The 25,329-nt window shown below is 38.2% G+C and overlaps 1 protein-coding gene across 1 annotated transcript in view; it reads left to right on the forward strand.

The window, feature by feature from the left end:
- The first annotated feature begins 425 nt into the window (after window positions 1-425).
- Window positions 426-25,329, forward strand: part of LOC122789343 (CREB3 regulatory factor-like) — a 1,518,167-nt gene continuing 1,493,263 nt past the window's right edge. The window contains exon 1 of the mRNA XM_044056721.1: window positions 426-499. Within this exon, the coding sequence (XP_043912656.1) occupies window positions 491-499 (9 nt within the window). The 5' untranslated portion in view covers window positions 426-490. The remainder of the gene's footprint in view (window positions 500-25,329) is intronic.

A 25,329-nucleotide genomic window follows, 5' to 3' on the forward strand; every position in this document is an offset into this window, starting at 1 on the left:
ATATATCCTAGTTAACATAACCCCTTCTGTCTCCCTTCTTTGGTGGTACTTCCCATCATGGCTCTAAACTTATTACATCTACCAAGTTCACCTGGCTCACCACAGATCTAGAATGGAATGGCACTAAAGTACATAGTGGAATAGGAAAAGGTACTGCGGTTGCCTGGGAAACATTTACATGCAGTAGTAATGTTCGTCATCTGTAGCTCTGCTGTTGAGGATGGACAGTGCTCTTCCAGATGCATCTGCTAGACCCTCCTACCTTTATTTGACAAGTTAGATACTATCATTGCAATGCCATTCTTCTCTGTTTGAATCACAGCTGGCCAATGTATATCTTTTGTGCGTGTTTATGTATGTTGTATTGTTTGAGCATATATATGTACATGCACTTGCATGTAACACTGGTTTTTGTTATAAATAGGCTGTGCCAGAGTTAGCCACTTCTCTTTCTACCTGAACTGCAAGAAGAAGAAAAAAGAATACTATCATGCCGCAGGTAAGGATCCTATATAGTTGAAGGGTAAACCATGTTTATAAATTTTTATTTGTCAAATTCTGTATTAAAATTGGTGTTATGTATGCAAAACTTTTCCTTTATTAACTGAATATAGAGAGGGTTTTATCGCTGTGGTGTCACTTGGGGAAGGCAGCATTAGTTAAGGACATTATTCTGGAAAGATCTTGCAAGGATGAACATGTTCCTGAATAGTACATTGTTAAGTTAGTTTCAGTGTAAATGCATTGAGCATAAACATCTTAGTAGTATTGTGCCATTCAGATGATTTTTGCTTTATAGATGTTAAGGATGCCTGCTGCTGGCAGACACTTTTTTTCTTGATCTAGCTACATAAATGAAAAAAAAGCTACACCTGTGACTTATTTAAGGCCTTAAGTCGTCTAATGGGTGTACTGAAAGTTCCCCATGGATTTCCTATTCCAGTATTTGTGCAGTGCACACTGCTTCTTATATCAGGTTACTGGATATTATACTTTGTGTTAAACACTGTTAGCTAGTCCAGAGCACTGAATTGGTGTTTTGCCTGTTGGAATACTGTTAAGCATTGTTTTTTAAATTGCAGGTTCACAGCAAACCATGTCTTCTTACTGTGAGTCACACTTATGAGGCTGCCAGTCACAGCACTCTACCATGATCAGCATCACAGCTGTTCTTCCTTTTACTCCGACTGTTCCAAGATCACCAGGTTGCTATATTCTTTAACAGTTCTTCTAAGCAGCAAAAATTCAAGCATTCTCCCAGTATGCATTGGTGCATTTTTAATGGGTTTTAATACTACTTTTTTCAGTGTAAGTTTGTCCTGGAGGCTTATTTCAACAACTGGCACTACAGAAAGCACAGTCTTATTAGGAGGGTAACACAGCAAGTGTGTCAGTTGTTTAGGGTCTGAACATGACTTTTCCTAATGCTATCATTTTAATGTAGCAATGAGGTGTTGCAGGTACAAGGCCTTACTGAATGCATTACTTTCCTTCAGCTGTTAAGTCCTAGTGTGTCATTTATAGAAACATGAGTACAGGATAAAGGCACTGTGAGAAAAGACCAGCGAGAGAGAAAAGTGAAGACAAATCGTAAGTGCAGTCTTTCACTACTATTCTAGTAATGTAATCCCTAGACTGTCTCCTAATGGAAAATTTCTTATTTATCCCTGACATTTCATTTACTTCCAGGCATTACTGATGAGGTTAGTGTTTTGCCCTTTATTGTTTAGGCTCAGATTCCTGAGACATTTCCCTCTGATCTCTTGTGATCCTTATGCTATTTCTCACTTAAGTTTTATTAGAGATCCATCTGGAATGGTTACATGTTGCATCCTTTTGAATTGCCCCCCCCCCCCCAATTTGGTTTAATCTGTATGTAGTAGCAGTGTGTGTCAGTCTCTTATCAACTTGGTTTTGCTGTCTATTATCTTCCTTCTCAGTCCATGTTAGCTGCATTGGTGAGGGTTGGTTTGCCAATTGATTTTTGAGTTCTTTAGTTTCTTTTCTGCTTTGCGTAGATATGGATACTGTCTGCTTCCTCTGTCTTGGCTGTACCACCTCAGGGATCCCACCAAAATCCATTTTCCAGCCCTTGTAGGGTCATAGAGGTGTACTTGACTAACGACCACAAGGGCCTTTTTAAGCCTAGCTATCCATCCCAAATCTCTGACAAGTTCTAGTACCCTAGATAAAGTCTAAGCAGGGGCCTGGGAAATGCCTGTGTCCATTAGAGAGACAGGTGTCAAACCAGGGATGAATTTTCTGCACTCCATCCAGTTGTCCAAGGTAAATTTGAATTGGGTTAGGGAGGAGCTATTCTTCACATGGATAGGGAGTTTACACTGCAGTATTGCTTGTCTGCAGTTCCCTTGCTGGCGTCTGTGCACCTTGTTTATGTTCTAGGTGTCTGTCCGTTCTGTGGTCTACTTAAGCACCTGATTGAAAATCTGTTATGTCTGATTATCCAGTACATGCTGTGTTACTGGAACCTTCCACTTTTTTGGTTCCTGTTCCCACCATAGCCATCAAGCCCTTTCATATGTCATTGTGTTTTGAGGGCGCTGGAAGAAAAAAGTGAGCCAGCAGTTGTGGCCATCATCCAGTTGGGTTATGAGAATTTTAGAATGCTCCTAAGATCCCCTTGTCCAGAATTCATGGGACAGTGCCTGCTGGTCTCAGTGCTGTGCAGATGCATATATCTGTACAGCCATGGATCCCAGCTAAAGTGTTCTGTACTTTACGTGCTTGCTTACTGTCCCTGAGTCCCAGGAGCAGGAGTCATACTTCTGGAACTCCTTCAGTAGAACTCCAAATTCCCTCCCCCCATGGGTAAAGCTATGTCCAGTGGCTTGATTCTCTCTGTCACTGGCTAGCTCCTCCTGTGCCCAAGATAGACTGATGGTCAAACCTAGGTAATCAAGGGCACAGGACCAGAACCCAATCATGTATTTTGCAGAGATGATCCCTAGCTCTCTATACCTTTTTGCACTTGGTCCTGATCAGTCCAGGATCCTTTTCTTCAGAACTTTGGGATAAGCACTAATTCCTCCATTTAGCCAGTTCCAGATGTTTGAGGAAAAAGGTTATCCTGTTGCCTTATCCAAGGATTTTGCCCTCGGGGAGTTAAAACCAGTGAAGGAAAAATGAGTGGTTGGCTTATGGTCCTCAAGCAAAGCTTGTGGGTAGTTCCCTCCTTTGATTCCTACTTTTAAGGATGTTAATATGCACATTTGAAAACGTTTGTCCCAGTAATTGTAGAACTCTTTCAGCTTCCCTTGAAACTTTTCATCTGACAGAGAACCAGAAATCAGATGCATCTGCTTAGAGGTGTAGCTCTGAAATGAAGTCCAACCATGCTCTCCCTCCCTAAACATAGTGGCTCACCCCCACCAAACAAGGTTTTTTGACCTTCAGACAATTTCATGGAGCAAGTTTTTGTCCTTCACCTTGGCTATAAGGGCTAAAAACTAGTTAAAACACAGTTTGTTTTCAGAAGGATGAGCTGAATGAAAGGTTTGAATGTTGAATCTACTGGATAATAGGCGCTTGGGCAAATATTGTTGTGGTCCAGATGGTATCTGACTTCATAGTAAATTTGCATATGGACAGGGTAGCTTATGACTGTATAAATGTGTTTAATAAGGCAGCAGGCACTGGGTCATGATACTCAATCATATTTTATCACATCTCATTCCCCCTTCACAGTTGACACAAAAGTAGCTGTTGTGGATTGCCTTTCCCAGCCATCCTTTGTGGATTTTTCCTTTCCCACACATACTATTTATTATTTGCACTCAGTCACCACTAGATAAAGTACATGGACAATAGATTAACATGTCCACCAGTTGGTTCATATTTATGCTCTTTAATATCCCTACCATTGACCTCAAAAGTGCCAGCGGAGGCCTTGGTTTTGTTTGGACTCAACAAGGTCCACATTGGTACTAACTGCATGATAGTTGAATCTCTAACCATCCTCATCAGCAAGGCAGTGGCTTCTGCAGGTGCTACAGGCCTCAGAAAGCTCAGCCAGGCTGTTTTTTATCCTTTTCATGAGCATCTTTACTGTCCCTGACTCCAATCACAGCTGTCTTCCAAATGAGAAAAGGACAACTATTGGAAAGGTTGGCTATAATTAACTGGGATGTTTCACACTTCTTTCAACTAGTTGGTTCAGGAGCTAGTTGAACACTGTTGTGCTTTGCAGATGATCTTTGGGGTGGGTCACTTAAACAGCACACCATATCTTTTGGATTTACCCCTTCTTTATCCTGTTTTTCAGCTGGATTTTCTCAGTAGTTGTCATGCCACTTAAAATGCTGACATACCATGAGACTCCTTTACACAGCTTGCATTTTTCTTTACTCTCGGAATGTTTTTTCCAATATTTCAGTACTAATTGTCCTTCGGTTTGCAACAGAAGATTACACCTGCAGAATGGTCCTTGTTAGCTTGCATTGGTCATACCATATATTTTAACGCCTTTATTGAATTATCACTTATGAGACAAGCAAGCATACATTTATATATAAGAAAAGAAACTATATTAACATGTTCACAGTTACAAACATTGTACATTACATATATTCTTCTGTACAATTATCAGTCCAGCATTACATAAACTGCTCAATTACTGCCTTCCCTTAGATAGCACCTTTCCTCCAAAACATTATTCTGCATGCATTGTTTCCCATAATTTTCATTTTTCTATGTAATTTGCTCCTACCCTTTTCTAAAGATCCCATTTCCAGTTTTTTATCACCATTTTAATATTCAGTACTTCAAACACTGTTGGTTTAGACTTTGATTTCCATTTTCTGGTAATTGCTTTTTTGGCAGCCACCTGGATTAAACTTAAGGCCTTCCTATGTCTAAGCAATTCAGATCCTGTATCCCCAGCTCAAAAAAAAAAAAAAATTTCCTTAGTTACACCCATTTTGTCACCCAATATTTCTGAGAGAGTACTCTGTAGGGAATTTTTAGTCTCCACAACTTATTACACTCCTAAAACTTGTTCCCAGTTACTCCCTTTTTTCTACATCACACCGCCAACATTTGCCATCTTCCTGAGGAAAAAAATCTTTGGAGTTTCCTTGTGGTATAAAAATACCTATGCAAACCCTTCCAAGCAGTAGTCCGAAGTCTTCTAGACTTTATAGCATATTTGGGAGATATAAATATATCGTCCTATTGTATCCTTGTGAATTTCTTATCCAGTATCTCTCCCCAATGTTTTCTACCTTTTTCTGATTGATTCCTGTAGTTAATTGTGCAGTGTTTTATATGTTCTACTAATTATCTCTTTTTTTTAATGGCAGCTTCTGTTCTAGACTCAAATAAAATCTCTACCAGAGCAGGTCTTTCACTTAGGATTCCCTCAACCCCTTCTCTTTTGCGTATACTCTGACATCATTACCTCATAGGAAAGGCAGTCTCTAGCCTGCAGTCCAAATGTCTTCTTGTCCTCTTCCCATTCTTTTACCTTTCCATCTGTAGTTATTTGCCCCCAATACCTTGGTTCCTTGCCAGTTTTATTCAGTTAATTCCAGCCACTTCTTTCCTGTTCTGTGTATGCCTAATTACATTCATCCCTGTCAGCAGAATCTCCTTTCTCCATTCTTGTGTTGGCTTAGTTCTTAGAATACTTTCTGCTACTTCTATGAATGTAATATTCAGTATGGCTGTTACTGTCCCTTAAGGATCTGCATCCAAAATCTCGCTCTCTCCTTATTTCTTGAATTCCCCTTTGCTTTATCATCTCTTTCAACTTTGAATTGTAGCTTTCTGCTTGTGTTGTGTATGAGAGTCGTAATTGTGTAGCATTAAGATATCCGTTCAAGTCAGGTAATCCTAAACCATCTTGTTCAATCCCTCTTCCCCTCCCAGATAAAATCATTCAGCTCTTTAACAACAACTTTTCCTGTGGTTGATGATTAAAAAAAAAGACTGATCTGAGTGTAAAACTAAAGGGACTGAAACATTTTCACTACTTGTATCTTGCTTGTATTCATTTCCACAGCAAGAGCTTCCAGTTTCTCCGTTTTTATATTGTCTTTTGTTTAGAATCTTCCCATATATCCTTGAAACTTTAGATTAAATGCAAATATTCCTGTAAAAAGTAATGTGTGTCTCGTATGGCCCAGTTATTGCACCTTGGGGAATGATGTGTAAATTCTGCCAGAGTTCCTACTACTGAATTCTTATCTTCCATACCAAATACATTTAGAACTTTCTTCAGAAACCTACCATCTTTTGTTATATTTTATTTTCTGGGTTCCCCAGGCACACCCTCACTATTACAAATCAAGTTCAACTCCCCAACTTTAATTAATATTCCCCACTGAAAGCTGATTATTCCAAAAGTTTCTTAAGCTCCATGGCAGTAGTTTTAGGTGGACTGTAACTGTATGCCATCATAATCCCCTTCCTTGCCAGTAACGCTTAATGCCACAAATCTACCATTATGTTTTTCATCTTTTCTCGCTGTTGGAGCTCCTCTGGCCTTCATTGTAAGTAATCCAGCCTGAAATCCTTTCTTTATCAAATTAACATGCTTATTTATTTACAAACACGTCTGCTGCAGCATTGCTATTTGCAGTCTGCTTTTCGTAATATAATCTGGTACTCTTTCCTTAGTCTTTATACCTGCCGGGCCATTCACATTCCAGAATATGTATAGTGTGATCATTATGATAAGAAACTACCATTCCCAACTATAAATGTCTGTCTCCAGCTTTTTTATTGCATGCTCCCACTAATGTTTGGCAGGTTGATTTGTGTATACAATTGTTTATCTCCATTTGAACCTATGTCACATTTTACAAGACTTTTTGTTTTAATGAAAATTCTCAAACAAAAAACAGGCACACCCCCATACCCTTTTAACTTAAAACAAACACGCACGGCTATGTACATCTGCAACTAATGAAGTTTAACCCTCCTGATTGGAACAATTGTCCAAACTGACAGTTGCACCCACATGCATTAACTAGCCTAAAATTAAGGTTGTCAGTACTAAGGTACATGTTACAACCTGTACTCCTACTTAACTGTAATTGTCTGTTCTTATCTTTATTCCCCTCTCAGGTGTGAAAAACAGCTTGTATGCTTTTAGAAAACATTAACTTTTAGCCTTAAGAAAAAAAAGTGACTGACTATTTTTAAATAAAACTAAATTATACACTCTTCTAGTAAATGGATTTGTAGAATTTAGGGACCAGAAAATCTGCTATTTCTTCCAGCATTTTCAAACTTTATATCTGTTGTCTTTTTCATTCATTTCTCAACTGATGGGTCTTAGATCTGACTTTGATACGACTCTGATGCTTCTTCCAGATCATCGGATACAACTCTCAAGCTCTTCCCTTTACCCATAATGCCCTGCCAACCTAACATACCTCAAATCTCATTTGCAACCACATTGCTACAGATGTAGATCTTTTCGCTTTCTAGCTAGTGGGTGTATTCTTTTTCACCATCCTTTTTTCAGAGTTTATTTGCATATTTTTTTTCTGTTAGTCAAGTCTCTCTTTCTTTCACTTCTTCCGAAACTTTGATATTTTCTTCCAGTACTATTATTGGTACTTTGGATTTCTTCCCCTTGTCTCTTTCTACATGCTTTTAGGGTACTTTTGACTACCATTGTTGGTAGTTTCTCTCTGTCAAAAAAAAAAAAAAAAGTAATACAAATATATTTTTTGGGGGGGGGGGGGGGGCTTTCCCTGTAGGACTAGCACTGTGGGATGGCAGGCAAACCAACTGGTTTCAAGAAATGCATCTCTTGTGGGCTCAAAATACCTAATTCAGATACCCACAGGGACTGTGTCTATTGCTTGGACACTGTCTTTTTAGAGTCAGGATGTTCTGCTTTTGCTGGCTTTAGTACTAGGACACACTGATAGATGGAACAAACTAGTTTTGAAGGGTCGTCTTCTTCCTCCTCTATTCCAATTGGGGCTCAAACCATTTCCAAGAAATTGGATAAAGGGAAGCCTGACTCGACTCTCAAAGCAAAGCTGCTAGGAAGAGGCTTTCCGTTCTCTGTCTTCAGCTCTATCCTTTGAGGCACCACCAAAAATGTCAAAGAAATCTGATCTGACAAGTATGGATCCTACTGCTTGAAAAACCAAAATGCCTTGGATCCGGTCATCTCACCGTTCACTGGATCTGATACTTTTCTCAAGTCTATCCCCATTTTTGCAGCTCATAACTCTGGTCTTCCAGGAGTTTGTCCAAGGGTGAATTGAATAGGATGATGAGGAAATTCCTCAGTGCTCAGATCCAATGGAAGGTAATTCCAGCTCCGTCTCCCATCATATCTTTGAGCCCACCCATGACAAGTCCTCCATTAGTTTCGGTTTCTCTTTCTCCGATCCAGCCTGTGGATTTGGAGCCCTCAGATCCCTCATTGGATCAGAAGACAGGTACTTATTCGACTCAGGTCACTTCCCTGAGCTGTACGGCTCCGAGCCTTTTGGTGCAGGAAGACTCTTGGAGCTGAAGTGTCGGTGCTAGATCTGGGGGACTGGAGTTGACTGTGAAGTTGTCTGAGCCATCCCTGCCCTAGGAGCTTTGACCTTGAACATTTCTGGTCTGACTCCATCCTCTGTTCGAGGGTTCGAGGAATTCAGGGGTAGGTGGTGCAGGAAATGTCTGTTCCGATACCTGCAGCTTTGATCTCCCCTAGGCACTCTGCCTTCAAGATTGTGAAGACTGTTTTCTTTTTACCTAGAGAGAGGACATCCCTACCCCCCCACGGATCAAATATCTCTGCCACATTTGGGTCTTTGCTCTGAGCCATGTTCTTCTCTTCCACAGGGCCAGACAGCCCATTCAAGTCTCAAGTCAGTCCCTCAGGAATCCCCTATCACTTCCATTTCCAATACCTTACCAGACTATCCCACTGAAGAGGTCCCTTGGAAGAAAATACGTAAAAGGAGATACTTGGATTTCCCTCAGGAATCTCTTACTGAAGACACCATTTCACTGAAGGGGAAGGGTCCCCCAGATCTCCATCTGAAGAAGTCTCCTTTGAAGACATTCTTGAACTACTGAAGCCAAACGACAATGGTTGGTCTTCCAGCACCCTGTCCTAAGTAGAGTTGATGATCCTGGAGGCTTTTGGGTCTGGCCTGGCTACATCTTGGGAGCCCCTTCCCCGACTGATGACCTTATAGACCTCGTCTTATGCTGGGCACAGAAGAAACTGGATTCTGTGGAGCCCCCCCCCATAAGTGCCCAGATAAATTGTTAGCCTCCCTCCCCAAGCACTGAACACACTGGAACAAGAGAGTCTCAGTTGATGTTATGATTGTGACTTCAGCCACTAAGAAAGAGCTTGCAGAGCTCTTCTGTCCACCCCAATAACAGGGAACCTAGGGCATTGGACAGATTTGGTAAGCATGTTTATGCTTCAGTGACCTTTGTTCTGTAGTCACTGAATTACTTGGCACATTTCTCGAGATTGCAAACAGATTAAGAGAGCTCTTCAGTCAGTCTCTTTCTGGGTCCATGTCTGTGGAGGATCAAAATAGTGTCTCTTTGCAGCTGGCCACTGCTCAGTCTGTAGCTGATGTGTCCATGAGTTTAATGTCCCATGCTACAAAAAGTTTGTCACAGGTGGCTGGTTTGGGCATAGCCATTAGGAGACATGCTTGGATGCACCTTTGTGACTTTTCAGAGCCCTTCGTCTTAATTCATCAATACGTTGTTTGAAAGATTTTCCTTATTTGGCCAAAAAGTAAAAGAAGCTTTCCAGAAATGAGCAAGAAGGAAAGACGTCTGCTGTAGGGATCCAATTTATATTTTCCTGCTCCTCAAAGACTCTTTTCCTGGAATCAGTGAGGAGGTAGAAAGATGTGGCTCTACAAATCCTGGGATCTTTTACAAGACTCGCGTGGAAATAGTTCTCCCATAATCAGTGGGGGGACCTCTAGTGAAATATGCCACCCTCACAGCAGAGGTAGCCGGCAGAATCAGGGTTTCTGGGATTCCTTCTCAGACAAAGCCTACCAGTTCTTCTGAAAGGTTGTCCGACTGTTGCCCTCTGGAGGCAATCGGGGCTCATTTGTCTCTGTACCAAAAGCCTGGGCATCCATCACAAGGGAATTCTGGGAGCAGATAATTATATCCAGAGGTTGTATCATACCATTTTCTCAATTTCCCTCTGCAAGAATGAAAAGAATCCCCAATGTTTCACCCAATCAGAGGGAAACAGTAGCATTTGAAATAGAAGACCTGCTCAGAAAGTCTCATCCTGAAGGTCCCTCCAGACCTGATAGGATGCGGAACTTACTCAAGATTCTTCTTGGCGCTAGTAAAGACAGGGGACTTGAGATCCATTCTGGATCTCAGCAAACTAAAACAATGCATGAAATTCTCAAAGTTCTGGATGGTCATGGTTCAGTCCATTTTGCCCCTACTGTGAAAAAACAATTGGATGTGCTTGATGGATCTCCTGGATGCATACTGTCGCATCAAAATGAATAAGCACTCCAGAAGTTATCTGCACTTATGGCTGGGAGCCAGTCATTACCAGTTCAGAGTGTTGCCCTTTGGCCTCACCACAGCCCCCAGGGTGTTTACCAAATGTATGGCAGTGGGTGTGAGATTAATAAAATTCAGTGGATTTCTGTACCTGAATAACTTTGCTCCTAACTACCCCATCCATTAATCTACTTCTACAGGCAGGTGACTACTTGCTCTAGTTGTTTCTTCACTTGGGCATAACAGTCAATTACAGCAAATCACAACTGACATGTATGCAGAGTGTGGAGTTCATAGGTGCTCATTTAGACATGGTCACTCAGTCTGTCTTCCTCTAACATGAATTCAGACACTCGGATCTCAGGTCAAGAAAGTAATCTCACACATTTCTCTCCCAGCCAAACTAATCTTACAAGCCTTGAGATCCAGGTCAGCAGCAGTCATCCTAGTTCGTTTAGCCAGGTTTCACATGCAGATTCTGCAGTGTACTCTGTTTGTTCAATGTTCTATTCTTCAGCCCCCCCCCTTAATTAGCACCCCAGTCAAGATCACCCAGTCTTGCAAAAGCTATGTTCTCCAGTAGCTTCACTTGGACAAAGTTTCTTAAGGCTGTCCTTTTGTTCTTCCTCTGCCCATGCACATGGTCACCACGGACGCCTACTAACTGGGGTGGGGGGCACTACTTGGGAAGACAGTCCAAGGTCCGTGATCCCCAGAAGAGGACAAAATGCAGATCAGTGTCCTAAAAATTAGAGCAGTCCTCAAACCATTGCAGGCCTTTCAAGATGCTATCCCCTTCAGGATGATTGCTATTCAAACGGGCAATATTTGTGTAGTCTGGTTCATCAAGGAAGGAACCAGATTTTACCTGCTGTGTCGAGTGTGAGTGTTGTCACTCAACATTTTGAATGCCAGCATTTCAACACTGAACCAAATGACACTCCACATGTCTTTTGCTACTTGAGAAGTACTTGTTGAAGCAAACAAGCCAAGGCTACATAGTGTCCAATCTCATATTTTGACAAAGTCTTAAATGTTTTGGTACTAATTCTTCATTTGTTGACTTGTCCCCTCCCCACTTAGTTTCTGGTCAGTTGAGAGCTCATCAGATTTATATTTATTTATTTATTTTTTTCTTTTTAGACAGTTTTCTATATTTACATCCCCTCCCCTAGGCCTAGTCATTTTTTATTGCTATGCCTTTGCACATTTCTTGCTTATTTCCTATCACTTGTTAGCTGATTTTTCTCTTCATGATTTAGGCTTATTTGTTCAGTTGGACTACTTGTTTCTTGTTGCTGGTTCTTGCTGTGCCAGATAAAAGCAGTGCAGTGTTGTGTTGATTGCTTTAGAAATTGTTAAAGCTTTTTATTTGTACTCTAAGCAGTCCACTTTCAGGTTAGTGTTAACTGTTTTACTGGTTTATGTAGGCATACACTTCTGCCGTATCTCTTATTTGAAGGAGGATCATTTCAAAGTGTGTGAAATTTGAAAATATTTCAATCTTCAGATATACAGGCAGAAATAAGTTAGTGCATGGATAGAAGGGAAGCTCCATGCCCACCTGTGTTGGGGTTTTGACCTCTGGCATTACCTTCGGGTCAACCCTATTGGGTCCAAGCCCAGATCTCAAAATCCTTCCAGGCACACACAGGAAGAGACAGAACTGAAGAAAGAGCACAGAAGTGACACTGCAGTGGACAATTTCCTCCTCCTGCATATAATAAGTCCAGAGTAGTGGGTTCCTCTACTTCCACTTCCAACTCCATCTCTTTCTGGAATTGAATTACCAGTAATAGTTATTGATTGTTCTTATTAGACAAGATCGTGTTTAGTTTTCAGGTTCTTCTGTAAGATGTTCATATTGACCACTGATACCTTAGCTATATGGGTTATATCCTTCCTAGTTTATAACAGCAGGTCAGTTTCCAAAGCTTTAGGACACCTTCCACATTCCCCAAACTGTCAGTCAGTGTGAGTCTAGCTAACTAAAAGACATGTTTGGGCACTAACCCCTTCAGAGCTTCACTGCTGCTGAAGAGTACACTCCTCTGAGGCATTCCAGAATCAGTGGTTGGCTTGTGCTGTTCCTTTGCAGGGCAGGTAAGTTCCCCTTTTTTTGAGGGGAGGGGGATTTTTTGCTTATTATTTATACTTTCCTCTTCAGAAGCTGGGAGTTTGTTTTAATGGAGTATCATGAGACTAAGAAGTTCCTTTTTTCTTGTCAGTTTAAAAATTATTTATAGTAACTGAAAGGCATTGCTCTAATGTTGTCATTTTCATTCTTTCCTCAAAGAATGAATTCAGATCGAACTCTGCCACCTTCTGTAGATTCTAGGATTCAACTCAAGAGCTTCTCCTTTACCCAAAATGCCCCTGACCACTGCAATACCCCAGATTTCATTTGCCAGTCTTCAGGTTCGGACAGGATTGCAGTCTCTCAAGCTCAAGGGGTTTAGTGAGTGTTTTTCATCACAGTTTCTTTTAAGTATTTTTTCTTTTTTTTTGACTGTTTTATAGCTTCTGCTTTATTCTCTCGTATCAAAGTTTTTCTTGGTAGTCTTTTTATACCATAGTTACAGTTAAGTCTAAGTTAAGCTAGCATTTCCTAATATCTTTACCTCACTTGGCGGCATTTCCTTATTACCATTGTTGATATTTATTTCTCCCCTAAATATTTTTAAAAAAATAGTACTAGCTGTTTTCTGTAAAGCTTTAAATAGTTTCTGTTGTTCTGTGCCTTGTTTTCTTTGAGTATGGCCGAGAAGCCAATTAGTTTTAAGAAATGCACTTCTTGTGGGAATAAGATTCCCAACTCTGATGCCCACAGGGAGTGCGTTTATTGCTTAGGCCTGCCACATTTGGACACTCCCTGTTCAATTTGTGCAGCCTTTAACTCTAACTCATGGGCTATTAGTGACAGACAAAATAAACTTGTTCTGAAGGATTTATTACCAGCAACTGCTCCTCCAGGTATCTCTTCATCAGGGGATCAACCCCCCTTGCACAAATCTAAGGATCCCTGGATGCAATGTAAACACTCCTCTGTTCAGTCTCCAAAGACTACTACTCCATTGGAGCTGCCTCAGAAGGTTCCTAAGATCTCTGATCCTAAGCCTTCAGATCTGATACTCATTGTCTCTTCATCCCCTTGGCCCTACAGTCTGACGTTTTCTCCTGAACCAGTGTCACCTAAATTGAGCTTTTGTTTTCTGAAGGAGGCATTCAAGAAGTCTACTAGGGCATCCTCCACGGCCTCCCCATTAGGTCATCCTGAAGTCTGTCTGAGGCAGAGGTGGCTAGGATGATGAGAAAGTTCATCTGAACACAGATCCAGATGAGGGACTTGTTGGCTCCATCTCCCACTGGATCTGTGAGCCTTAAACCATCCTTTCAGCCTGTTGCTCCTTCTCTGATTCGGCCTTCTGTTTCGGAGCCCTGGGATCAAAGATCCTCGAGAGCCAAGTCGTAGGATCCAAAAGATTCCTTTCTTTCCCACTCTGGCAGTGTCCCTGATCTTTTCAGCTGCTTACCCTCCCTTGGAGCGATATATTTCTTGGAGCTGAAGCGTCTGTGTCTGATCCAAGGGATTGACTTCAACTCCAAAGCTTGTGGAGCCATTGGCTCCCCTTGGGGCTTTGGTGCTGGACAGCTTTGCTCCAACTCCTCTTTCAGAGTGGAGGGTCGGGGATAACCCAAGATTGTCTGCTCAGAGAGTTTTTGTTCCAGTTGGATTGGCCTCTGCTTCTCCTGTTCCTTCCGTCTTCGAAGTGGTGAATAGCATTTTTTTTCCCACCTGACAGTAGTGTCTACTCTTGTTCCCCCTTTAGATCCTGTGTCTGTCTGCTCATCCTACCCCTCAGGAAAAGCCAGCCTTTATGACGTTCCAGTCAGTCCCCACCTGGGAACTCCCCGCTTCTTCTGATAACTCTCCAGAATACCCTACTGAGGAATTTCCTTGGAAGAGGTTGTGCAAAAGGAGGCACTTAGATTCCCTGCAGGAATCTCTCACTGAAGACACTGATTTTGATGAAGGGTCCCCTGATCTCCACCTGAGCACGTGTCATTCGGAGACATCCTAGAGATCCTTCACCAGAAAGGTGGTTGGTCTTTCCAAATCCCGTCCCAGAAGGAATCTGTGGTGTTAGAAGCATCTACATCTTGGGTTACCCCCCCCCCCCCCACACACACACACACACACACAGATTATAGACCTTGTCTCCCACAAGGCATGGAAGAAGCCAGACTCCGTGGAACCTATCTTGAAAACTGCCGGACAACATTTTGAGCACCCCTGCTGAAAAACAGTACTGGACTAAAGGGATTTCTGTAGATACCATGGTTGTTGCAGTAGCCACCAAAACAGAGCCGACTGAACAAAGCTCCACTGTTCATCCTCCTAACAGAGATTTTAGGTTATTGGACAGATTTGGGCAGTGACATTTGCCCTGAGATCACTGAGCTACATTGCACATTTCACCAGATCACATAGGGACTTGGTAAAGGAACTCTCTAATTCTGCCCCAGGGTCAATGTCTGCAGAGGAACAGAAGTATTTTTTCCCCTCATGAATGGCTACCCTGCAGTCCATTACAAATGCGTCCATGCAGCTGAAGGTACCTCAAGGAGGGCTGGTTCAGGCATAACCATAAGGAGACATGCCTGGAGGCAGTTGTGCGATTTTTCCAGAGCCCTTCAAGGAGTCATTCATCAGTGCTCCTTTTGATGGAATGTCTTTGTTTGGGCCAAATGTTAGAGACTATTTCCTGTAGTGAACAGGATGGAAAGACCTTGGCTGCCATCAGAATCAGCTTTCCTACCATGCAGAGACCTTTCTCTAGGAATCAATGTGGTGGGAAGAAGATGTGGTTCCAGGAATCACGCTGGGATTTTTTCCCTAGAAGCAGAGCGGGAAATTACTACAATGGTAGACATTGCCCACATGGTAGAAGGGGTCCGCAGAACCAAGGATCTTGAGATTCCATCTCAGACAGATCCTTCCAGTGTTCTTTTTTTTCAAAACAGGTTTATTGTTTTAACATATAAGAGAAATATCATAACAATTTTATACAAGTAATTAAAAATAGGTATTATTATAATGTTCAACAAAACAACTAAAGTATTTACAAAGACATCCACTACAATCAGATCAATTAATTAAGCTAAAATACCATGCTATTGAAATTAAAATTTTTTTAATAAATTTTGTAAATTATCCCATACAATAAAATAAGATGTTTTTCTGTTTGTTCTAGTCCTAATTGTGTTTATTTCCATATGGCACACTATATTCATAACATTTTTAAATTCATTGAACGAAGGAGGTGTATCTGAAATCCAATTTCTAGTTATTATTTTCCTAGCCACTGCTAGAATAGACCATAACAAGGGAAGCTTAACCTTTTTAACACTTTGAGGTACAGGTGTGTTGAATAATATAAGAGATTTAGAAATAATGAAATTATCTGTAAAAAGAGCCTGCAAAAATTCATTAATTGACTTCCAGTATTCTTTCAATTTTATACAGTCATAAAACATATGAGCCCAGTCAGCATTAATTTCTACATTACATCTCTTACATAGATTATCTTTATTCATAGGTTCATACTAGGCTATCTGCCCGAGGGCATTTACAAGCCTAGCCCATCGTCTTGTGGCTTACGCCACCCCTTTAGTATGGGGAACTATACCCATTATTTTGCTGTGCCTCTGTCGAGCAGTGACACTGAGGTAATCCCTGGGGTATATAGGTTCATAGGTTCATACTAGGCTATCTGCCCGAGGGCATTTACAAGCCTAGCCCATCGTTTTGTGTAAATATCCACTGTCAGTCTCGAACCCAGGACCTTGGTAACACTAGTCTATATGACCTACCACTAAGCCATGACTCTTTATTTTATTCATCATCAAAGGTGTATAAAAAGATCTATGTAAAAATTTCCATGTATAAAGTCTCCAGACAATGGAAGACGTAGTTCTATAAGCAGATTCCAATATATATTGTTTATCTTGTTGATTTGGTGGGTCCCCATTAATAGAAGTGAAATAATTCCAGTATGAATCTACACTGTAAAAAGTTTCTTGTCTGATAACTTTATGTATGTATGAAAGTTTACCTTTATCAGAAAATTTATGTTGTAAATTTAATATCAAGTAATCAATCAGTGTTGGAATAGATTCTTTAACAGTTATAGACATTAAATCTATTTTATTAATGAGATGTTGTCTAAAGGTCTGAACCTCTAACCAGCAAGTTTCTCTTAGATCAAATTCTTGTTTTAAGAAATCTAGATTTTTAACTTTATTATCAGATATCAACTGATACCAGTACTTTAGATCATTATCTATAGCTAAATGAGTTCCTTCAGAAGTAGATGACAAAAGCATACCCTGAGTATACATTATAGGAAATACAATAAAATTCCATTCCCTATACTTAGGGTGCATGAATATAAAGTTACGATAACTAATAATAATATTTAATGGGTAACAAACCATATGTTTAGGTGTAATAGGTGAAGTACAAAATTCCTTTAGTAACCATAACATGGAGTTATTTACAATCATATTTTTATGTGTTAAGGAGATTTTCATGAAGTGTATACTAATTAGCTCCCAATAATCTTTCCATTTTGTGACATATGACTGATCTATTAATAAAGTAATAACTTTTACAATAGAAGAGATAGTATATAAATTAAAGTCTGGAAAAGAAATACCCCTTGAGACCAGCTATTAGTATGTTTCTTTAATGCAATCCTAGGTCTATTAGGTGCCCATAAGAAATTTAACATTAGTGTGTTCAGTTTCTTGATAATTATTTTTGTAGGTGGAAGTATTATTGATTGTATTAAGTATAAAATCTTGGGGAATATTGTCATTTTAATAATTGTAAGTCTCTCCTCCATAGTAAAGAACATATTATTCCAGGTATTAAAAAGATTTTGTATATTAAGAAAACAGGTATTATAATTATTATATATAATAGATTTAATATCTTTAGATAGTATTATACCTAAATAAGTTATCTGACCTGAATTGGGTACATATTTAGTAAAATCACTAATGAGAATATTTTTTCGTGTATATATAGGTAGTATTTTAGTTTTTCTTCATTGAATATTAAACCAGAAATACTTTTAAAATTCATCATGTTATCAAATAGAGACTGTATAGAAGAATTAGATCCTGCTGATGTAATTAGAACATCATCTGCAAAAGTTGAATTTTGGATGTTGTATTTTCATCTATTTCAAAACCCTCTATGTCAGTACTGTTTCTGATCAAATTAGCCCAAGGCTCCATTACTAAAGTGAATAATAGTGGAGAAAGTGGACATCCTTGTTTTGTACCTTTAAGAATGGGTATTTTTGTGAAACATATGTTCCTACCTTAATATAAGCCAACGTTCCTTTGTATAAATGTTCAATTAGATTTACAAATGCATCCGAGAAGTTTGTGCACTTCATTAAGGTAAACAGATAGTCCCAACTTACTGAATCAAATGCTGAACTTATATCAAGACTAATAAGTGTTAAATCTTTCTTTTTCCTATTTGCAAAATCTATTAATGTTAAAGTTCTTCTTATATTATCAAAAGTATTTCTATTTACAATGAAGCCTGTCTGATCTATATCTATAATGCCGGGAATGATTGTCTTCAATCTATCAGCAAAGATATTCATAAACATTTTATAATCAATATTAAGTAATGAGATGGGCCGATATGAAGAACATCTAGTTGGATCTTTATTAGGTTTTAAAATTGGCGAAATAAATGTATATTGCCAAGATGGGGGGGGGGTTATTAACTCAGTTTGGGCCAAAATAAAAACCTTATGTATTAATGAATATGTATTTTTAGAAAGGATTGTATATATCTCTGGTATAATACCATTATTACCCGTTGCTTTGTTTGATTTAAGCTTATTTATTTGTGTAATAACTTCTGTATATGAAATACTCTTGTCCAATAGTTTAATCTGTTGTTTATTAAGCTTTTTATTCATATTTGTGGTTATAAACTCCTTTATTTTATCTTTAGGTTCCATGTTAATATTATTATGGTTAATTTTGTGAAAGTGATTTCTAAATTCATCTAGTATTTCTGGTATACTAGAAACATTCTTCTTTTTCCTTGGAGAAAAGATTTCTTTGATATGGTTTTGTTTATTCAACCTTTTTGTTTTATTTTTACGTCTATGTAAGTATTTGGGGCTTATTGAATAAGACAAAAACTTGTATTTCTCTAAAGTTATTTTAACTTTATGAGTTAAAATTTCTTTGTATTTCTCATTTAGTTTATTTCTTCAATAACTTTCTTGTCCATAATATTTTCTTTATTATTATGTTTATAAGAGTCTAATTTACTTTGAATATCTAACAATTCCTTATCCCAAGATTTCCTTTTATTATTATACCATCTGATACTTTGTCCATATAGATATGATTTTAAGGCATCCCAAACATAAACAATGGAGACTTCAGGAGTGTTATTTATGTCTAGAAAATGTTTTACTTCTGAAAGTATATATTCTTTATAGTCTTTTAGTTGAGTTAAGTATGCTGGTATCCTTTTGATCTGAACATTATGAGTATTTTTATCATGAATTCAAAAACAATTGAATTATGATCAGATATAGGACATGAAATGATTTTGGAATTAATTAAATATGTTACCATCTGGTTAGAAATAAAGACCCTATCTATTTTTGAATAAGTTTTGTATCTGTTAGAAAAAGGTGTATGGTAATGATTTTGAATCTATCTGATTATTAATATCATTCAAATGATAAGAATTAGCAAAATCCTTTAAATGTTTTGCATTAGATGTAATTCTTCTCTTTCCTATAGTGGTAGTATCACTTTCATGTAGTATACAATTAAAGTCACCAGCTAAAATAATATCTCCTATAGAGAATGATATGATCTTATCAAGATGATGTTTCACTGTATTAATACCAATTCCAGGTATCCAATATACATTAATTAAAGTGTAAGTCTTCCCATTAATTTGTATTGTAACCATACAAAACATTCCTTTGTCATCCTGATAAGACTTAATGGTTTTAGGAATGGGCATACTTTTATTCCATAAAATAGCCACTCCTCTTTTTCTGAGTGTGCTCTGAACTAACCAATACTGTATATTTGTTTGTGGCTAGTTTATCAATATCTTTTTTCAAGAGATGGGTTTCTTGTAGGAAGACTAAGTTGGCCTTATGTAAATTAATGTATCTTATTAGGCTTGCCCTTTTACATGGATTATTCAATCCATTAATGTTTAAAGAAATTCCTTTTAAAGATGTCATTTGGCATTTTTAAAACTTAAGAATCTTATGATCAAAATAACAAATAACAAGATAAGTAATGTTACATCTCCTCCTTTAGGTGTACCTTTAAATATAGCTGTATTTATTGAATCTCTTATGGGATTTCGTATAGGATTCAATTTTGTTTGTAGTGACAATGAATGTACAAAATATATTGTGGATGTCAAAACTATATACAAATAACAATGAATAAGTGAAAATAATGTAAGGATTAAACCTTGCATCCAGCCTGGAGTTGTAAACTCCAACTTAGAGTAGTATTTACCACTCAAGTTAACCCCTACCGAAGCAGCAGTCGTCAGTTACCACCTTATCAATTTAATACTAGTTATATTTAACTGAAGTTAACAGTTTTCAATTCAATTATCTAGCAAGACAAGACTACACATTTGGTAAAACAGCATCATATAAACTAAAATAAACCTTTTTTTTTTTTTTTTTTTTTTTTTTTTTTTTTAAACTGTTCATACTACTATATACATCCATGTAATATAAAACACTTGTATGCAAATAGCATTCAAATAATCTTGATGTTAGAAATCAAGAGGAGAGAAAATAAGTTCTAACATTCATTTAAATCAAAAACTTTGGCTAATATGATTCAGACATTACATATATTAGGATGCATCTATTTTCTGTCATGTAAATACAGTTAACAGCTTCCAAAAAAAACCTTGAATTGCTTGTATATGAGCATTTACTCAAACTCATTATTGCCAATAGAATAAAATATTGTATTCATAGAAATTGTTATAAATCATACTTCATAGTTAAGCAGATTCTCAGAAACATTTGTATACATATCTACATGCACACACATACACACACACACACATATATATATATATATATATATATACATATATATATAAATACATACACACACATATACACATATACATATATATATATATATATATATATATATATATATATATATATATATACACATGCATACACACACACACACACACACACACACACACATATACACACACACACACACACACACATATACACACACACACACACACATACACACATATATATATATATATATATATATATATATATATGATCTCACTGTGTTGTATCTTTACTGTGCACCATCTTACATTGCTGTCCTTCAATAAATCTGTCTGCTTTATACAAAATAATGCACAGCAAACACATTTTAGTAACCAGATTTTACAAACATGCTATACTACTGCTTTAAAATATATCACATGACAATTTCTTCCAGTATAGAGTTATAAAATTATTTATGCTTGTCAATCAGATGAATTAAATGAGTTATAGTAATGTATATGTTTGTGACATAGGTTTTTAACACATATTATTAATCTGCTATTCCTGTATCTGTGATGTGTCAGTGTGATATCTAGGTCAAAGGTGAGACTAGCTGCTTTCAGCTTCTCTGTGAGAATTCTGAGAGTTGAAGCTTTTGAAGTAGCTCATGGACACTGTGCATGAGACAGCCCACATCCCAGATTGTCTCTCTTAACATTTTGGCGGGAAACTTATTAAAAACTAGTGACAAACATTCATTTAGCAGTGTAAATGCATCTAAACATGACAAAACCTTCACAATGCATTCTACAGGTTATTACAGACTCTATGTAAGTGAAATCAAGCCCAAAATTATTACTAAGTAACAAAACTCAACATTTTTGTCCCAACTCAACTCCTATGCAAATCTTATTATTTACTGTGTCTATATGATCAAAAGCATTTCTATATATTAATAAAGAAAAGAAAAGAGAGTAGAAAGTAAAAGGGTGTAAGGCAGAAATAAAAAAATGTAAGAGAAAGCTATAAGAAGTATATACAATAGAATGTTACTTACTGTTTATATTAATAGAGTTAAAAATAAAACATATTATTTACTATTATTTAGTTCTAATTATTATTGGTTAAAACATGACAGATTATTTACAAACAAGCATAAGCAGTGTAATCAAGAAAGTATAATTAGAAATAGCATTTGAAGAACATATAAACTTTTAAAGGAAAAAAAATGTATCAAATTACTGACCTTATTTTTCCTCTTCAGAAAGAGAAACAAGTTAAATCACAACTTGCCATTAAATCTCCAGATATTTTGACTAGTTATGAAACAAAACATTTCTTTGCACACAGAGAATAACTTTGATTAAATCTTTTTCAAAATATTTGTTGCTTCTTGGAAATGCAGGAACTATATTTAAAAAGATTAATAATAAAATAAAATGATGTGAGAGAAAAAACATAGTACAAATCATTTGTTTTTAGTCTCTTCTTCTTCTCTGAAGTCTTCCACGAAGTTTCAGTTGCCAGTCTCTTTAACGAAGGACTAACCCATTCCATTTCTTCTATTTTTCCAAAATCTTATTTTTTGATAAACAGTAAAGCAGAGTCTAAGTCATCGAAAATTTTAGGACCATCAGGAAGGAAGATTTTAAGCTTGGCAGGAAACAGAAGGTATGTTTTAAACTGTGCTTTTTAAGCTCCCTTATTAGTGGCAGAAAAACTTTTCTTTTAGCTAATACCATGGAAGAATAGTCATTGTCAAAACGCACAGTTGTTTCATTAATCTTACAGGAGCTTTAGCCCAAGCAGATTTAAGAACCATCTCTTTATCAAAAGATGATAGAAATCTAACTATAACTGATCTAGGATAGTTTTTGTTAGAGTTAGTATTAGCTATAGATCTATGTGCTCTTCGATACCAAAAGAGAATGCTTCTGGTAAATCTAAAGTTTTAGGGAGCCATGTTGTTAAAAAGAAGTAATATTGTTACCTTCAATATTTTCTGGCAGTCCAAAAATCCTAATGTTATTGCGCCTAGATCTATTTTCCAGGTCATCCAGCTTTGTTTGTAAATGTGTATTTTGTTTCAGCAGAAACTCAATGTTGATTTCCTCTTCTTGTATTCTATTTTCCATGTCATTCACAGCTTCTTCTATGACTGTCATCTGGATCTTCTGTTGTTGCAGGTCCATATGTAACAAGTCTATTTGTTTTATAGTTTTTTCTATGAAAGTGTCTATTTTAGTATCCATTTTATCCATCTTAGCAGTAAGTTGCTGGACTATAATTATCAGAGACTGAAGTTCTTTCTTGATGCTGGAGTCTTGAGAATTTGTCTTACTGGAACTCATTTCAGACTGATAAACTGACAGGAAAATTTCCAAAGTAATTTCTGACAGGAATATTATTAAGATTTCCTTTCTTTTTTAGATATAGTTCAAGAACTATATAAAACAAACATATTTAGAAAGAAAATTACTTCAAGAATTAATTTTTTAAGTAATTAATTCCTGTCAATGTAATGAAATTGGTGGAGCTGAAGAAATCTGCTGCTATCCTGTGTTCATCCTTGGCCACGCCCCCCCCCCTTCCAGTGTTCTTGAAAGGTTGCCCGACTGTTTATCTTTGGAGACAGTTGGGGGTGCTTATCCTTCCACCAAAAGGCCTGGATAGCCATCATAAAAGACTCTTGGATGCAAAAGATCATATCCAGAGGATATCCCCAATGTTCCACCCATTCAGACGGAGCTAGCAGCTCAAGATATCTGATAGTTGCTAGACAAGAGTAAGCCAAGAGGTCCACCCAGACCAAGTAGTATCCAAAATTTACTCAAGGTTCTTTGTAGTGCCAAAAAAGACTAGTGATCTGAGACCTATCTTGGATCTCAGTCCATTCTGCTTTTTCTACAGAAGGATGACTGGAGGTGCTCATTTGATCTTCAAGACGTGTACTATCACATCAAAATGAACAGGGATTCTCGAAGGTATCTATGCTTCTGACTGGGAGCCAGTCATTCAGTTCAGAGCCCTGCTCTTCTGTTTTACCACAGCCCCCAGGATGTTCACCAAATACATGGCAGTGGTATCAGCTCACCTAAGACTGCTTGGATTCAGTGCGTTTCCTTATTTAGATGACTGGCTTCTCACCGCACTGACTAGGCATCTGGTTGTAAAAGCTAGAGACTGTTTACTCCAGCTGTGTCGATCACTGGGAATCACTGTCAGTATGTATAAATCACAACTTTAACAAGTCCAAGTCTTTGAGTTTATAGGGGCTTGTTTAGGCAGTCAGTTCTCTAGCTCTTCTACTGCAAAACAGAGTTCCTACATTGACGATGCATGTCAGACAGATTTTATTTCTCCCTTCTTCTCCAGCAAAGCTGATCCTCAAAGCTCTAGGGTCAATGGCTGCTGCAGTTACTTTAATTACCACTGCTTATCTGTACATGAGATTTTTTTTCAGTGGATCCTAGCAGTGCAATGGTCCTTTTGTCAACACCCTTTAAGACATCCGATAACTATCTCAGGCTTGCAGAAAGTCTTCTTTGGTGGATTCACTCTGAGGAGCTTGGTCAAGGATGTCTATTTATCTGTTTCTTTCCTCCTCCAAATGCCACTTTGACTGCGGATGCCTCCCAGTTGGGATGAGGGGTGGGGGCATTACTTGGGATGGGACTGTTCAAAGCATGTGGTCCCTACAAGAGAACAATTTGCATATCCAGGGTCCTAGAGAAGAGAGAGGTGCTTCTAGCATTGCATGCCTTTCAGAGCTTTCTCCCTCTAGGTACTATTGCAGTACAAACAGACATTTAAGTAGTCTGGTACATCAACAAACAGGGCGGAACCAGATCCTATCCCCTTTGTCGCGAAGGAGTATGAGTATGGCAATGGGCGTTCTTGTCCAACAGCTTTTTTGTAGCAGTGCTCATACTGGGGAAATTTTAGTGGCCAAACTCAGCAGGAATATCCTCGTGCCTCACGAGTGGTCTGTCAAACAATCAGTGGCAAACATGATCCCCCTACAAATGGGGTCTTCCTTGCTGCAGCCCATTTGCATCATCCCTCAACAACAAATGCAGCAGGTTCTTTGCTCTCATCCCACCTCAGGGACAATCACCGAGAGATGTTCTAGTCCATGTTCGGCCCACCGGTCTCCCTTTTGCTTATCCTCAGCTGCCTCTCATCCCCAAGTTGCTTCTGAAAGCACTTTGGTTGAAGAGTAGAGTAATCCTCATTTCTCCCTTCTGGTCTTGGCAGGTGTGGTTCCCCTTCCTTTGGTCTCACCTAGTAAGTCCTCCTTGGATGCTGGATCCCAATCCAGACCTCATATCTCACCAGTCAGGGCAGATTCACCCAAACATTGCAGACCTCAAGGTAACCGCATGGATTTGATGTTATGCATTTCATTATTTATCACCATAGGATCTTGGATCCGAGCCAGTAACATTCACACAGACAGATCCAAGGCTAAAGCTCCTCCCTCTCCCACAATGCCCTGCTGTCCTGTAACCCCCGAAACTCATTTACCGCTATTTAGTACGGATGCAATCCTTCGCTCGTGCTCTAGACAAGTAATTGATTTTAATTTTTTGCTGTTTTAACTTTGTGTTAAGTAATTGGTTAGCTTGTAGTGTTGTAGTTAACCCTCCCCTGCCTTAGTTTTAAGCAGTTCTGTTATTGGTCTCTGGTTGTGGTGTTTTGGTGCCTTTTTTCTGTTTAGCCA

Source organism: Protopterus annectens, chromosome 14.part0 (genome assembly GCF_019279795.1).
Source record: "Protopterus annectens isolate FY-2018-M chromosome 14.part0, PAN1.0, whole genome shotgun sequence".
NCBI lineage: Eukaryota > Metazoa > Chordata > Ceratodontiformes > Protopteridae > Protopterus > Protopterus annectens.